This window comes from Elephas maximus, chromosome 26 (genome assembly GCF_024166365.1).
Source record: "Elephas maximus indicus isolate mEleMax1 chromosome 26, mEleMax1 primary haplotype, whole genome shotgun sequence".
In the NCBI taxonomy this organism is placed as follows: domain Eukaryota; kingdom Metazoa; phylum Chordata; class Mammalia; order Proboscidea; family Elephantidae; genus Elephas; species Elephas maximus.
This window is the reverse complement of record NC_064844.1, coordinates 39347727-39365162: the sequence shown is the minus strand read 5'-3', so window position 1 is coordinate 39365162 and position 17436 is coordinate 39347727. Positions and strand designations below refer to the sequence as shown.

General features: G+C 41.3%; 1 protein-coding gene across 2 annotated transcripts in view; it reads right to left on the bottom strand.

The window, feature by feature from the left end:
* Positions 1-16766, bottom strand: part of DBR1 (debranching RNA lariats 1) — a 34064-nt gene extending 17298 nt beyond the window's left edge. For both annotated transcript variants that reach the window (XM_049870500.1, XM_049870499.1), the window contains exons 1-2: positions 16403-16766; positions 15505-15629 (exon numbers count right to left, since the gene is read on the bottom strand). In XM_049870500.1, the coding sequence (XP_049726457.1) occupies positions 15505-15629; positions 16403-16599 (322 nt within the window). In that variant the 5' untranslated portion in view covers positions 16600-16766. The remainder of the gene's footprint in view (positions 1-15504; positions 15630-16402) is intronic.
* Positions 16767-17436: the final 670 nt, after the last annotated feature.

Here is a 17436-nt window from a genome sequence, read left to right as displayed (position 1 = left end):
AGCCCTAATACATGGCATAAACAGTATACAAAGCATTATTAACAATGTACAAACACCAGAAGAGAAATCAGATAACTGGGAGCTCGTAAAAGTCAAACACCTATGTTCATCCAAAGACTTCACCAAAGCAGTAAAAAAGGAATCTACAGATTGGAAAGTTCTTAGCTATGACATTTCCAATCAGCATCTGATCTCTAAAATCAACAGGATACTGCAAAAACTCAACAGCAAAAAGACAAATAACCCAATTAAAACATGGGCAAAGGAAATGAACAGGCTCTTCACTAAAGAAGACATTCAGATAGCTAACAGATAATATGAGGAAATGCTCATAATCATTAGCCATTAGAGAAATGCAAATCTAAACTACAATGAGATTCTCTCTCCAACAAGGCTGACATTAATTCAAGAAACACAAAATAATAAACGTTGGAGAGGTTGCAGAGAGACTGGAACACTTACACACTGCTGGTGAGAACGTAACATGGTACAACTACTTTGAAAATTGATTTGAAAAGTTAGAAATAGAACTACCATACGATCCAGCAATCCCACTACGTGGAATATATCCTAGAGAAATAAGAGCCATCACACAAACAGATATATGCATACCCATGACCGTTGCAGCGCTGTTTACAATATCAAAAAGATGGAAACAATCAAGGTGCCCATCAATGGATGAATGGATAAATTATGGTACATTCACACAATGGAATACTACGCATTGATAAAACACAACAATGAATCTGAAACATTTCATAACATGGAGGAATCTGGAAGGCATTCTGTTCAGTGAAATTAGTCAGTTGCAAAAGGACAAATATATGAGACCACTATTAAAAGAACTCAAGAGATAGGTTAAACATAGAAGAAAACATTCTTTTTTGTCTTTTCTTCTCTTTTTTAAAATTTTTATTGTGCTTTAAGTGAAAGTTTACAAATCAAGTCAGTCTCTTACACAAAAACTTATATACACCTTGCTACATACTCCCAATTGCTCTACCCTAATGAGACAGCCCACTCCCTCCCTCCACTCTCTTAGTGTCCATTTCCCCAGCTTCTAACCCCCTCTACCCTTTCATCTCCCCTCCAGGCAGGAGATACCAACATAATCTCAAGTGTCCACCTGATCCAAGAAGCTCACTCCTCACCAGCATCCCTCTCCAACCCATTGTCCAGTCCAATCCATGTCTGAAGAGTTGGCTTTGGGAATGGTGCCTGTCCTGGGCCAACAGAAGGTCTGGGGGCCATGACCACTGGGGTCCTTCCATTCTCAGTCAGAACATTAAGTCTGGTCTTTTTACGAGAATTTGGGGTCTGCATCCCATTGCTCTCCTGCTCCCTCAGAGGTTCTCTGTTGTGTTCCCTGTCAGGACAGTCATCACTTGTAGCCAGCACCATCTACCTCCTCTGGTCTCAGGCTGATGTAGTCTCTGGTTTATGTGGCCCTTTCTGTCTCTTGGGCTCGTAATTAACTTGCATCCTTGATGTCCTTCATTCTCCTTTGATCCAGGTGGATTGAGATCAATTGATGCATCTTAGATGGCCACTTGCTGGCATTTTAAGACCCCAGAAGAAAATATTCTTTGATGGTTATGAGAGGCGGGAGGGAGAGAAGGAGGCAGGGAGGGAGGGAGAGGGGTATTCATTAATTAGATAGTAGACAAGAACTAATTTAGGTGAAGGGAAGGACAACACACAATACAGGAAAGGTCAGCACAACTGGACTAAACCAAAAGCAAGGAAGTTTCCTGAATAAACCAAACGCTTCGACGGCCAGCATAGCAGGGGTGGGGGTTTGAGGACCATGGTTTCAGGGGACATGTAGGGCAACTGGCATAATAAAATCTATTAAGAAAACATTCTGCATCCCATTTTGGAGAGTGGCGTCTGAGGTATTAAACGCTAGCAAGCGGCCATGTAAGATGCATCAGTTGGTCTCAACTCACATGGAGCAAGGGAAAACGAAGAACACCAAAGCACAAAGTAAGTATGAGCCCAAGAATCAGAACGGGCCACATAAATCAGAGACTATACCATCCTGATACCAGAAGTACTAGATGGTGCCCGGGTACAATGGATGACTACCCTGACAGGGAACGCAACAGGGAATCCCTAAAGGAGCAGAAGAGCAGTGGGATCCAGACCTCGAATTCTCATACCAGACTTAAGGGTCTGACTGAGACAAGAAGGATCCCGGAGGTCATGGTCCCCAGATGTTCTGTTAGCCCAAGACAGGAACCATTCCCAAAGCCAATTCTTCAGACAGGGATTGGACTGGACTATGGGATAGAAAATGATACTGGTGAGGAGTGTGCTTTTTGGATCAAGTAGACATTTGAGACTATGTGGGCAGCTCCTGTCTGGAGGGGAGATGAGAGCAGAGGGGGTCAAAAGCTGGCTGAATGGACATGAAAATAGAGTAGAGGGAAGGAGTGTGCTGTCTCATCAGGGTGAGAGCAAATGGGACTATGCAGCAAGATGTATACAAGTTTTTATGTGAGAGACTGACTTGATTTGTAAGCGTTCACTTAAAGCACAATAAAAATTAAAAAAGAAATGGGCGAAGGATATGAACAGGCACTTTACCAAAGAAGACATTAGGCTGCTAACAGATAACATGAGGAAATGCTCACGATCATTAGCTATTAAGAGAAATGCAAATAAAAACTACAATGAGATTCCATCTCACCCCAACAAGGTTGGTACTAATACAAAAAGCAGAAAATAATAAATGTTGAAGTGGTTGTGGAGAGACTGGAACACTTATACACTGTGGTGGGAATATAAACTACTTTGGAAATCGATTTGGTGCTTCCTTAAAAAGCTAGAAATAGAACTACCATACGACCCAGCAATTCCACTCCTTGGAATATACCCTAAAAAAATAAGAACCTTCACATGAACAGATATATGCACACCCATGTTCACTGCAGCACTGTTTACAATAAATAAAGATGGAAGCAACCAAGCGGCACATCAACAGATGAATGGATAAACAAATTATGGTATATTCACACAATGGAATACTATGCAATGATTAAGAACAACAATTGAATCTGTGAAACATTTCATAACGTGGAGGAATCTGGGAGGCTTTATGCTGAGTGAAATTAGTCAATTGCAAAAGGGCAAATATTGTATGAGACGTTTATTATAGAAACTCCAGATAAAGTTTAAACACAGAAGAAAGTATTTTTTGATGGTCATTAGGGTGGTGAGGGTGGGAAAGCGATATTCACTAACCAGATAGACAAAAATTTTTTTAGGTGAAGGGAAGGTCAACATGTAACACAGGGACAGTGAGTACAACTAGACTAAACCAAAAGCAAAGAAGTTTCCTAACACAACCAAACACATCAAAGACCAGAGTAGCAGGGACAAGGGTCTGGGGACCATGGTTTCAGGGGACATATAGGTCAGTTGGCATGACAAAACGTATTAAGAAAACGTTCTGCATCCCACTTTGGTGAGAGGCGTCTGTGGGCCTAAACGCTAGCAAGCCACCATCTCAGATGCATCAATTGGTCTCAACTCACCTGGAGCAACGGAGAATGAAGAACACCAAAAACACAAGGTAAATATGAACCCAAGAGGCAAAAAGGCCACATAAACCAGAGACTCCATAAGCCTGATACCGGAAGAACTAGAGGGTGCCCGGCTACCACCGATCACTGCCATGACAGGGAACTCAACTGAGAATCCCTGATGGAGCAAATAGTGGGATGTAGATCTCAAATTCGTGTAAAAAGACAAGGCTTAATGGTCTTACTGAGACCACAGGGACCCTGATGGTCATGGTCCCCAGACCCTCTGATAGCCCAAGACTAGAACCATTCCCAAAACCAACTCTACAGAGAAGGATTGGCCTGGACTATAGGACAGACAATGATGCCAATGAGGAGTGAATTTCGTGGCTCAAGAAGACAAATGAGACTATGTGGATGACTCCTGTCTGGGGGCGCGATGAGAAGAAGAGGGGGACAGGAGCTGGTTGAATGGACATGAGAAATACAGGGTGGAGATGAGGAAAGTGCTGTCTCATTAAGAGAAGAGCAGCTAGGAGCACACAGCAAGAAGACCCAGGTGTGATTCCTGGCCATTGAGCCTCATGTGCAGCCACCACCTATCTGTCAGTGGAGGCTTGCATGCTGGTATGGTGATGAATAGGTTTCAGCAGAGCTTCCAGACTAAGATAATGGACTAGGAAGAGAGGTCTGGCAATCTACTTCTGAAAATCAACCCTATGGATCAGAACAGTCCAATCCACAAATGATTAGGGCCCGATGCAGCCTTCCATTCCATTGCGTGTGGGGTCACCACGATTCAAGATCAACTGAACAGCAACAATAAGAACAGAAGTTAGGAAGAACTTTGTGGAGACAAAACTGGCATCTACTAGATGGTATGCAGTCCCTGGCTGATGCAACCTGTTAACACACTTGGCTGTTAACTGAAAGGCTGGAGGTTTGAGTCCACCCAGATGTACCTCAGAAAAAAAACATGGTGATCTACTTCCAAAAAATCATCCATTGACAATTATCATGGATTGAATTGTGTCCCCCCAAAATATCTGTCAACTTGGCTGGGTCATGACTGACTGTCTACCATTTTACCATCTGATGTGATTTCCCTATGTGTTGTAAATCCCATCACTATGATGTAATAAGATGGATTCATATTGATGAAATCTACAAGATTAGATAGTGTCTTTAGCCACTCTCTTTGAGATATGAAAAAGAAAACCGAGCAGAGAGACAGGGGGACCTCATACCACCAAGAAAGCACTGCCAGGAGTATAGCTGCTCCTTTGGACCCGAGGTACCTGCTCTGAGATGCTCTCAGACCAAGGGAAGACTGATGCATCACAAGGACCTTTCTCCAGACCTGTCAGAGAGAGAAAGTCTTTCCCTGGAGCTGGTACCCTGAATTCGGACTTCTAGCCTACTGGACTGTGAGAGAATAAACTTCTCTTTGTTAAAGCAAAAAAAAAAAAAAAAAAATAGGTAACTAATCAGTAATGAAGTAGAGAAACTGAATTTCTGAAGTTATAATTCCACCACTGGAAAATCTATAAATAGTTCTAGAAAAAAATATACTTCAGTAGAGACGAAAGAACTGTATAGATTAAAGGGATGAAAACTGAAACAGAACCTAATTATGCCTCTAAATCTAAATGCCAGTTTACAGAAAATGCATAGGATAAAAGGAACCTCACAAACAACAATACAAGGAATCCAATCAGATAAATTAAAAACGTAGGAAATTCTACAGATGAAATTTCCCGTTTTCTTCAATAAATAACGTGGAAAGAAATGAGAGAGAGAGGAGAAACCATGACAGACTAAGAGACCTCAGAGTCATGGCAATCAAATGAAATGTGCTGATCTTGTATGAGTCCTATTTGAACAAACCAACTATAACACAGACATATTTTAGATAGTCAGGTAAATCTGAACATGATCTAGGCAACAGACAATAAAAAATTGTTACTTTAGGTAGCAGTCCTGGTGACACAGTGAGTAAGAGCAATTGCTGCTAACCAAAAGGTCAGCAGTTCAAGTCCACCAGCTGCTCCTTGGGAACCATATGCAACAGTTCTACTCTGTCCTATAGTGTCACTATGAGTCAGAATTGACTCCACAGCAATGGGTTTTAGTAAGGTATAATAATAGTACTGTTAGTTGTGGTACTCAAAAATCCTTATCACATAGAAACATGTACTGCATTTACAGGAAAAATAACATGATGGATGGAATTTGCTTCAATATACTCCAGTCACCTCTCCCACCAAAAAGAAAATGAAAAAAAAAAAAAAAAAAAGCTTGGAAGTTAGGGAGTGATAAAACAAGGATGGCAGAAAGACAATGGTTGTTGAAGCTGGGTAGTGGGTATAGAGATTCATTATGGTAATCTCTACTTTTGTGTATGCTTAACAATTCCCTTACAGAAAAGCTTAAAAGTCTCTTTTTTTTTTTTTTAAATAAAAAGAGTAAGAGAAAATAAAGAGACTGCAGATAGTGTATAAGATTTTTGCAGTTAAACATTAACTACTGTTTAAAAAAATTTGAGAGGGCAGGGACAAGACAGCAGAGTAGTCAGATGCTTCTGGTGATCCCTCTTACAACAAAGACCAAAAAAAACACATGAAACAATTATATACATGATAAGCTGGGAGCCCTGAACATCAAAGGCAAAGTTAGGAAATTGGACTGAGCGGCAGAGGGAGGGAAAGACGGTTCAGAAGCAGCGAGGAGTTGCTGGAACTGACTTGGCAGTAGCATTCAGGACGCAGTTTGCTCAGGGAGAGGCAGTGAGCTGCAGTGTACTCACACCTGCAGAATCAGAGCAGAACAATGCTCTTGGCAAAAGCTAAGTACTTAAGTCTATTTGACCACGCCCCTCCCCACCCCCAAGCCAACTTCAGTGGCTGTCGATTTCCCTGGGCCTGAGATAGGAAACCCTGGTGGCACAGTGGTTAAGTGCTATGGCTGCTAACCAAAGGGTAGGCAGTTTGAATCTGCCAGGCACTCCTTGGAAACTCTACAGGGCAGTTCTACCCTGTCCTATAGGGTCACCATGAGTCAGAATCACTCAACGGCACTGTGTTTGGTTTTGGTTTGGTTTTGAGATAGGTCCTGCTGCACGCCCTAAGCCATCCTCCCAACCTTAGAAAAGGAATAAATTAAAAGATAATCTGCCAGCTCCCCTAAGCTGGGGGGCTCAGAACAGAAGAGGCTTCTGTCCTAGCACAAATGGCCCGTGGACTCTGAATACCTTTCACCCCTGCATGGACCTGTGTGGGCCCATTTGAGGAGTTTAGGCCCTTGTTGGAAGGCTGCAACGGTATATGTACAGGAGATCTGACTTCAACTGTTTCAGCTGTGTGGTAGAGAGGTGGGTTTTTGATGTCTGATACTGCCTTGCCTATTAAACAGGGTCCTCACCTACCAACATCGGGGCCTGAGCTCTGGTGGCTCCACCCACATCACCTAGCCACCCGCAGCAGGGGTCCAAGGATAACTGACACCTCCCAGTCCTTACAACCAAAAGCATTGGGTGCCCATGGTAAAGCTGCAGGGCCCAACCACCCGTGCGCTCTAGGGAGCAGGGACACGCATTCCTCACACACACTCAGGAGATAGTTGTCAATCCCCTGCCTTGTTCAAAGCCTGACCCCCTTCTGCAACCAGAGACCTCTGCCTACAATAATCAGCCCTGCCCCTCTAAGACTGGAGGACACAGCCCGCACAACACACTTGGTGACTGACAATCTGGACACCTGAGCTGAATCCATACAAGAAAAGTGAACGGACTCCTAAGCTCATATACCTGGTAACAGCCCCAGCCATCTGGTGACAGGACATTACAGTTTCAAAGGCACAAATAATCAAGCTAGCTCACTCAAGCAGCCTATCTAGGCATACCAAAACAGAACAAAGCAAAAAGCTAGCATACAGTAAGCAAACATAAAATAATATAATAACTTATAGATGGCTCAGACACAACAGTCAAATCACATAAAGCAGCACACCATGATCACTTCAACAAGCTCTCAAAACAAAGAATCAAGGAATCTTCCAGACAAAGAGGTATTCCTGGAATTACCAGAGGTAGAATACAAAAGATTAATGTACAAAACTCAAGAAATCAGGAAGATCAGGCGAAATGCAGAACAAGCCAAGGAACACACAGATAAAGCAGTTGAGAAAATTACGTAGGTTATTTAAGAACATAATGAAAAATTTAATAGTCTGCAAGAATTCACAGAGAGACAGCAATCAGAAAGTCAGAAAATTACCAACAAAATTTCAGAATTAGACAACTCAACAGGAAGTCAGAGGAGCTGAATTGAAACGGAAGTCAAAAGTAGTGAGGCCGAAGATGAAACACTTGGCAACGATATATTCAAAGAAAAATCAGATAAAAGAATGTAAAAAAGAAGAGGGTTATTTACTGATTAGATAGTAGATAAGAACTACTTTAGGTGAAGGGAAGGGCAATACTCAATATAGGGAAGGTCAGCTCATCTGGACTGGACCAAAAGCAAAGAAGTTTCCTGGATGAACTGAATGCTTCGAAGGTCAGCAGAGCAAGGGCAGGAGTTTGGGGACTATGGCTTAAGGGGACTTCTAAGTCAATTGACAAAATAAATTCCATTAAGAAAACGTTCTGCATCCCACTTTGAAGTGTGGCGTCTGGGGTCTTAAATGCTAACAAGCGGCCATCTAAGATGCATCAATTGGTCTCAACCCACCTGGAGCAAAGGAGAATGAAGAACACCAAGGTCACACAATAACTATGAGCCCAAGAGACAGAAAGGGCCACATGAACTGGAGACTTACATCATCCTGAGACCAGAAGAACTAGATGGTGCCCGGCCACAACTCATGACTGCCCTGACAGGGAGCACAACAGAGAACCCCTGAGGCAGCAGGAGAACAGTAGGATGCAGACCCCAAATTCTCATAAAAAGACCAGACTTAATGGTCTGACTGAGACTAGAAGAATCCTGGCGGTCATGGACCCCAAAGCTTCTGTTGGCCCAGGGCAGGAACCATTCCTGAAGACAACTCATCAGACATGGAAAGGACTGGACAACAGGTTGGAGAGAGATGCTGATGAAGAGTGAGCTACTTGTATCAGGTGGACACTTGAGACTGTGTTGGCATCTCCTGTCTGGAGCGGAGATGGGAGGGTAGAGAGGGTTAGAAACTGGCAAAACTGTCACGAGAGGAGAGACTGGAAGGAGGGAGCGGGCTGACTCATTAGAGGGAGAGTAAATGGGAGTATGTAGTTAGATGTATATAAATACACGAGAGACTGACTTGATTTGTAAACTTTCACTTAAAGCACAATAAAAATTATTTAAAAAAAAAAAAAGAATGTAAAAAAGAGAAGAAACCCTAAGAATCCTGTGGGAATCTATCAAGAGAAATAACCTATGAGTAACCAGAGTACGAGAACAGAGAGGGATAACAGAAAATACAGAGAGAACTGCTGACGATTTCTTGGCAGAAAACTTGCCTGATATCATGAAAGATGAGAAGATATCTATCCAAGATGCTCATTGAACACTACAAAGGCAGATCGCAAAAGAAAGTCACCAAGACATATTGTAATCAAACTTGCCAAAACCAAAGATAGAGAATTTTAAGAGTGGCTAGGGATAAACAAAAAGTCACCTACAAAGCAGAGTCAATAAGAATAATCTCAGACTACTTGGTAGAAACCACGCAGGCAAGAAGGCAACAGGGTGACTTATATAAAGCACTGAATGAAAAAAATTGCCAGCCAAGAACCATATCTGCAGCAAAACTCTCTCTCAAATATGAAGGTGAGAGTAGGACATTTCAGATAAACAGAAGTTTAGGGAATTAGTAAAAACCAAACCAAAACTACAAGAAATACTAAAGGGAGTTCTCTGGTTAGAAAATCAATGCTATCAGATATTAACTCAAGGCTAGAACAAAGGACAGAGCAACCAGATATCAACCTAGGCAGGGAAATTACAAAAACAAATCAAGATTAAAAAAACACTCAAAACAGGGAAATAGTGATGTCATTATGTAAAAAATGACAACATCAAATCAATGAAGAGGGACTAAAAATGTAGTCATAGGCTTTCATATGGAGCGGAAGTCAAGGCAATATAAAGAAGTAAAAGTTTGGTTTAAACTTAGAAAGATAGGGTAAATATTAAGGTAACCACAAAGGAGACTAACAATCCTACACATCAAAATAAAAGAAAAACATAAAAAAAAAAACAAGAAAACACATGAAAACAAAATCAACAACAATTAAAAACAGAAGAAAAGACAACATATAAACAACTATTCAGCACAAAAAATTAAGTGGAAAAAAGAAACTGTCAACAACACACAAAAAAAGGAATCAAAATGACAGCACTGAACTCATACATATCCATGATTACGCTGAATATAAATGGACTAAATGCACCAATACAGAGGCAGTCGCAGAATGGATTAAAAAAAACACAATTCATCTATATGCTGCCTATAAGAGACACGCCTTAAAAACACAAACTAAAACTCAAAAGATGGATTAAAAATATCAACAAAACAACAATCAAAAAACAGCAGAAGTGGTAATATTAATTTCTGACAATGTAGTCTTGAAAGTTAAATCCACCACAAAAGAATAAGGAAGAACACTATATAACGATTAAAGGAACAACATACCAGGAGGATATAACCATATTAAATATTTATGCACCCAACAAAAGGGCTTCAAGATACATAAACTCTAATGGTGTTGAAAAGTGAGACTGACACCTGCACAATAATATTAGGAGATTTCAACGCACCGCTTTTGGTAAATGACGGAACATCTAGAAAGAAACTCAATAAAGACACGGACGATTTAAATGCCAAAATCAACCAACGTGACCTCACAGACAAATATAGAACACTCCACTCAAAAGCATTCAAGTATACTTTCTTTTCCAACGTACATGGAACATTCTCTAGAAGAGATCAGGTATTAGGTTACAAAGCAAGCGTTAACAGAATCCAAAACATCGAAATATTACAATACCTTCTCTGCCCATAAAGCCATAAAATTAGAAATAACAGAAAAAACAGGGAAAAGAAATCAAACACATGAAAACTGAACAAAACCTTGCTCAAAAACAATTGGATTATAAAAGAAATTAAAGACAGAATAAAGAAATTCATAGAATCCAATGAGAATGAAAATACTTCCTATCAGAACCTTTGGGACATAGTTAAAGCAGTTCTCAGAGGTCAATTTACACCAATAATTGCACACATCCAAAAAAGAAGGGCCAAAATCAAAGAATTATGCCTACAATTTGAACAAATAGAGAACAACAAAAGAAACCCTCAGGCACCAGAAGAAAGCAAATAATAAAAATTAGAGCAGAATTAAATGAAATAGAGAACAGAAAAACAATTGGAAGAGTTAGCAAGACCAAAAGCTCTTTCTTTGAAAAAATTACCAAAATCGATAAACCACAGGCAAATCTGACAAAAGAAAAAAAAGGAGAGTAAGCAATGAGGTGGGCGATATCACAACAGACCCAAGTGAAATTAAAAAACTCCTATCAGATTACTATGAAAAATTGTACTGTAACAAATTTGAAAACCTAGAAGAAAAGGACGTATTTCTAGAAACGTACTAACTACCTAAGCTAACACAAACAGAAGTAGAACAACTAAACAAACCCATAACACAAGAAGAGCATGAAAAGGTAATTAAAAAACTCCCAACAAAAAGAGCCCTGGCCCTGGCAGCTTCACTGGGGAGTTTTACCAAACTTTCAAAGACTTAACACCACTACTACCAAAGGTATTTCAGAGCACAGAGAAGGATATAATACTCCCAAACTCATTCTATGCAGCCAGCATAATCCTGATACCAAAATCAGGTAAAGACACTACAGAAAAAGAAAATTAGAGACCTATATCCCTTATGAACTTACATGCAAAAATCCTCAACAAAATTCTAGCCAATAGAATTCAACAACGTATCAAAACAATAATTCACCATGACCAAGTGGGATTCATACCAGGTATGCAGAGATGGTTCAACATTAGAAAAACAATCAATGTAATCCATCATACAAAAGACAAGAACCACATGATTTTATCAATCGATGCAGAAAACACATTTGACAAAGTCCAACACCCATTCATGATAAAAACTCTCAGGAAAACAGGAACAGAAGGAAAATTCCTCAGCATAATAAAGGGCATTTAAACAAAGCCAACAGCCATAATTATCCTGAACTTAGAGAGTCTTAAAGCATTCCCCTTGAGAAGGGAAACCGGACAACGATGCTCTTTACCACTACTCTTATTTAACATTGTGCTGGAGGTCCTAGCCAGAGCAATTCAGCTAGATAAAGAAATAAAAGGCATCCAAATTGGTAAGGAAGAAGTAAAGGTATTTCTACTTGCAGATGATATGATCTTATACACAGAAAACCCTAAGGAATCCTCAAGAAAACTACTGAAACTAACAGAAGAGTTCAGCACAGTATCAGGATACAAGATAAACATACATAAATCAGTTGGATTCCTGTAAACCAACAAAGAGAACGCTGAAGAGGAAATCACCAATTCAATACCATTTACAATAGCCACCAAGAAGATAAAATATGTAGGAATAAATCTAACCAGAGACTTAAAAGACCTATACAAAGAAAACTTTAAGACACCACTGCAAGAAACCAAAAGAGACCTACGTAAGTGGAAAAACATACCTTGCTCATGGATGGGAAGAATCAACATTGTAAAAATGTCTATTCTACCAAAAGCAATCTATAGATACAACGCACTCCCAATCCAAACATCAATGACATTTTTTAAGGAGATGGAGAAACAAATCACCAACTCCATACGGAAGGGAAAGAGGCCCAAAGCATTACTGAAGAAGAACAAAGTGGGAGGCCTCACACTACCTGATTTGAGAACCTATTATACCGCCACAGTAGTCAAAACAGCCTAGTTCTGGTACAACAACAGATACATAGACCAGTGGAACAGAATTGAGAATCCAGACATAAATCCATCCACATACGAACAGCTAATATTTGGCAAAGGCTCAAAGTCTGTTAAATGGGGAAAAGACAGTCACTTTAACAAATGGTGCTGGCATAACTGGATATCCATTTGCAAAAAAATGAAAGAAGACCCATACCCCACACCATGCACAAAAACCAACTCAAAATGGATCAAAGACCTAAATATGAACTCTAAAACAATGAAGATCATGGATGAAAAAATAGGGGCAATGCTGGGAGCTGTAATACATGGCATAAACAGTACACAAAACATTATTAACAATGCACAAACACCAGAACAGAAACCAGGTAACTGGGAGCTCCTAAAAATCAAACACCTATGCTCATCCAAAGACTTCATCAAAACAGTAAAAAGGGAACCTACAGACTGGGGAGAAGTTTTTAGCTCTGACATATCCGATCAGTGACTGATCTCCAAAATCTACATGACACTGCAAAAACTCAACAACAAAAACACAAATAACCCAATTAAAAAATGGACAAAGGTAATAAAATCTATTAAGAAGACATTCTGCATCCCACTTTGGAGAGTGGCACCTGGGGTCTTAAACGCTAGCAAGCAGCCATCTAAGATGCATCAATTGGTCTCAACCCACCTGGAGCAAAGGAGAATGAAGAACACCAAAGGCACAAGGTAATTAAGAGCCCAAGAGGCAGAAAGGGCCACAGAAACCAGAGACTACATCAGCCTGAGAGCAGAAGAACTAGATGGTGCCCTGTTACAATGGATGACTGCCCTGACAGGGAACCCCTGAGGGAACAGAAGAGCAGTGGGATGCAGACCTCAAATTCTACTAAAAAGACCAGGCTTAATGGTCTGACTGAGACTAGAAGGACCCCAGAAGTCATTGTCCTCAGACCTTCTGTTAGTCTAAGACAGGAACCATTCCCAAAGCCAACTTTTCAGATGGATTGGACTGGACTAAAAAAACAATACTGGTAAAGAGTGAGATTCTTGGATCAAGTAGACACATGAGACTATGTGGGCAGCTACTATCTGGAGAAGAGATGACAGGGCAGAGGGGGTCAGAAGCTGGCCGAATGGACACAAAAATAGAGAGAAGAAAGGAGTGTGGTGTCTTAGAGAGAGAGCAACTAGGAGTATACAGCAAGGTGTATATAAGTTTTTGTATGAGAGACTGACTTGGTTTGTAAACTTTCACTTAAAAAAAGCACAATAAAAATTTAAAAATAAATAAATAAATAATGGACAAAGGATATGAACAGGCACTTCACCAAAGAAGACATTCAGGCAGCTAAGAGATACATGAGGAAATGTTCACAATCATTAGCCATTTGAGAGATGCAAATCAAAAACACTGGCATTAATCCAAAAAACACACAATAATGAATGTTAGAAAGGTTGTGGAGAGATTGGACCATTACACACTGTCGTTGAGAATGTAAAATGGTACAACCACTTCAGAATTCAATTTGGCGCTTCCTTAAAAAGCTAGAAATAGAACTACCATACCCACTCCTTGGAATATATCCTAGGGTAATAAAAGCCTTCAGACGAACAGATATATGCACATACATGTTCACTGCAGTACTGTTTACAATAGCAAAAACATGGAAGCAGCCAAGGTGCCCATCAAGGAATGAATGGATAATTATGGTATATTCACACAATGGAATACTATGCAACGATAATGAACAATGATGAATCCGTGAAACATCTCATAACATGGAAGAATCTGGAAGGCATTATGCTCAGTGAAATTAGCTGCAAAAGGACAAATACATGAGACCACCATTAATAAGAACTCAAGAAACAGTTTAAACACAGAAAAAAATATTTTTTGATGGTTACGAGGGGAGGGAGGGAGGGGGAGAGAGAGGTATTCACTAATTAAGACAGTAGACAAGAACTATTTTGGGTGAAGGGAAAGACAACACACAATACGGAAGAGGTCAGCACAACTGGACTAAACCAAAAGCAAAGAAGTTTCCTGAATACAACTGAACACTTCGAAAGCCAGAATAGCAGGGGCGGGGACTTGGGGACCATGGTTTCAGGGGACATCTAGGTCAAATGGCATAAGAAAACGTATTAAGAAAACATTCTGCATCCCACTTTGGAGAGTGACATCTGGGGTCTTAAAACGCTAGCAAGTGGCTATCTAAGATGCATCAATTGGTCTCAACCCACCTAGAGCAAAGGAGAATGAAGAACACCAAAGACACAAGGTAATTATGAGCCCAAGAGACAGAAAGGGCCACATAAATCAGAGAGTACATCAGCCTGAGACCAGAAGAACTAGATGGTGCCTGGCTACAACCAATGAGGGCCCAGGCAAGGAACACAATCAAGAACCCCTGAGGGAACAGGAGAATAGTGGGATGCAGATCTCAAATTCTCATAAAAAAACCAGACTTAATGGTTTGACTGACACTAGAAGGACCCCGGTGGTCATGGTCCCCAGACCTTCTGTTAGCCCAAGACTGGAACCATTCCCAAAGCTAATTCTTTATATAGGGATTGGACTGGACTATTTGACAGAAAATGATACCGGTGTGGAGTGAGCTTCCTGGCTTAAGTAGACACATGAGACTAAGTGGGCAGCTCCTGTCTGGAGGGGAGATGAGAAGGCAGAGGGGGACAGGAGCTGGCTGAACGGACATGAGGAATACAGGGTGGAGAGGAGTGTGCTGTCTCATTAGGGAGAGAGCAACTAATAGTAAATATAAATATGAATATAAATGTTTGTATGAGATTGACTTGATATAATACTTTCTCTTAAAGCATAATTAAAAAAAAAAAAATCCGCAGAGGAAGCATGGGCCTGTTTTCATGAATAACTATTTAAGTTAAAATTTCATAACTATTTAAACTAAGTGACATTCTCAAAACACCATGCATCTCAAAATGCTGCCCAACTGGTCTACAAATCCTGACATCCCATCAAACCAAAAAATTACCAAGAAATACATACCTAAATAATAAATGTTTGGTGCCACCCAGCCACCGTACGGTAACTCCTGCAAATGATTTGACGCTTCATGGTTTCCCCCAATGAAGATGGTGAGTACTGGTGCCTTTTTCTCTCCAGAATAATACCTAGAACATCATAAGGGTAAAGCTATCAGTTACCACAATTAGGGCGTAACATAAAAGCAAAAAGCAAAATAAGGTCAGAAGGAAAAGTCTGAAGGCATCATAAAAAGTTAAAAAGCCCTTTCTAGGCAAACTGCCCAGTTCTGCCCTTGTTCTAAAGAATGAAAAGATGCCTCCTTAAGTTCCAAGACAGTGTAAGTTCAACGAGGTCAGGAACTTTGTCGAGTTCACTGCTTATAATCCAACTTGTAAAACGGGGACTAGCATATACTGGGAGCCCTGATGGAGTAGTGGTTAAGAGCTTAGCTGCTAATTAAAAGGTCGGCAGTTTGAATCCAGTGGCTGGTCCTTGGAAGCTCTACGGGGCAAGTTCTACTCCGTCCTATAAAGTCGCTACGAGTCGGAATCGACTCGGAGGCAATGGTTTTACGCTTACGGTTTAGCACCCACAGGCGTCCAATAACAATTCCTGGATTATTAAACGAACTAGTATTAGAGTTCTATTTACGAACAAGGTAGGTATCTAAATCTGTCCGTTTCTACCTCCGAGTTCTAATTCACTCCCCTCAAGCTGCAATCCCTTGTGAAAGTGATAAGGCAGGAGAAAGGAAAGAAGGAAAGTGACAACTACTGAGCTCCAGGCCTCGCGGAAACAGCGCGAGCCAAGACAAAAGCTCAGGGGCGGCAGAAGGGAACTGGAACCCCGCGCGGCTCCTCGCCCTACTGCTGACAGTCACACCTCGCTCGCTGTGCCCGTGGCCGGGCCTTGCCCTCACCTGTAGAAGGTCTGCATGTGGCGATACTTGGGCGGCACTGCCATGCAGCGCAGGTCGGCCTCGTTGCGCACTGCCTGGAAGTCGCCGCAGCACAGGAGCAGGTCCACCGGCCCCGGGCCGCGCCGTTCCGCCAGCGCCAGCGTCTCATAGATCTTGTCCAGCTCACCGTGGCAGCACCCGGCCACAGCCACCCGCATCCTACCGGCCCGAAGTGGGAAGTGCCACCGGCGACGCCGTAGACAGAGCCAGGCCAGGCTCTAAGCGAAGAGACGCCACACAGGTTGCACAGATCCCGCCGCCAGCAACTGATCCGCCGCCACGTTCGGACTCCTGCAATTTAACTGACTTCCGCTTTCAAAATGTCGCGAGAGAGGGATCGCACGGGACTGGCTGACGTAAGGACTCCAGGAAACCTTCAAATTGAATCCGGCTTATCGTATTTCCCGCGTGATTAAATCCTAGGAATCTGACGGAGGGTAAAATTCAAAACCAAAGAGTAAACGAAATCCCCGTACATCGAAACTTGGTTTGCTAAAATTAAAACCTGCTAAACGAGTTGACAGGAATGATTGGCTCATTCCCTAGGATTAACTGTCCAGGGCAAAGATAATTCCCTGAAAGTGAATTAGAAATTTAACAAAAGATTTTTTTAAAAAGACATCTCAAAATTAAAATAATTTAAAAATATAACTTAAAAACACACTGCGGATTTTGAAACTACCCTCCCTAAGAGGTTCTAAAATTATCAGTTATTAAAAGGGGGGGTGGATGCATCAAAGGCCTATCAACGAAGTGAAGAGACAGCCTAAAAATTGGGAGAAATTGGGGGGAACCATCTATTGGATGTTGTTGGGTGCTATCCAGTTGATTAGGACTCATAGCGACCCTATAGGACAGAGCAGAACTGCCCCATAGGATTTCCAAGGCTGTAATCTTTACAGTAGCAGATTACCAGGTCTTTTCTCCCGTGGAGGCTCTGTGGGTTGAACCTCTGGACCTTTCCCTTAGTAGCTGAGCACTTAACTATTGAGCCA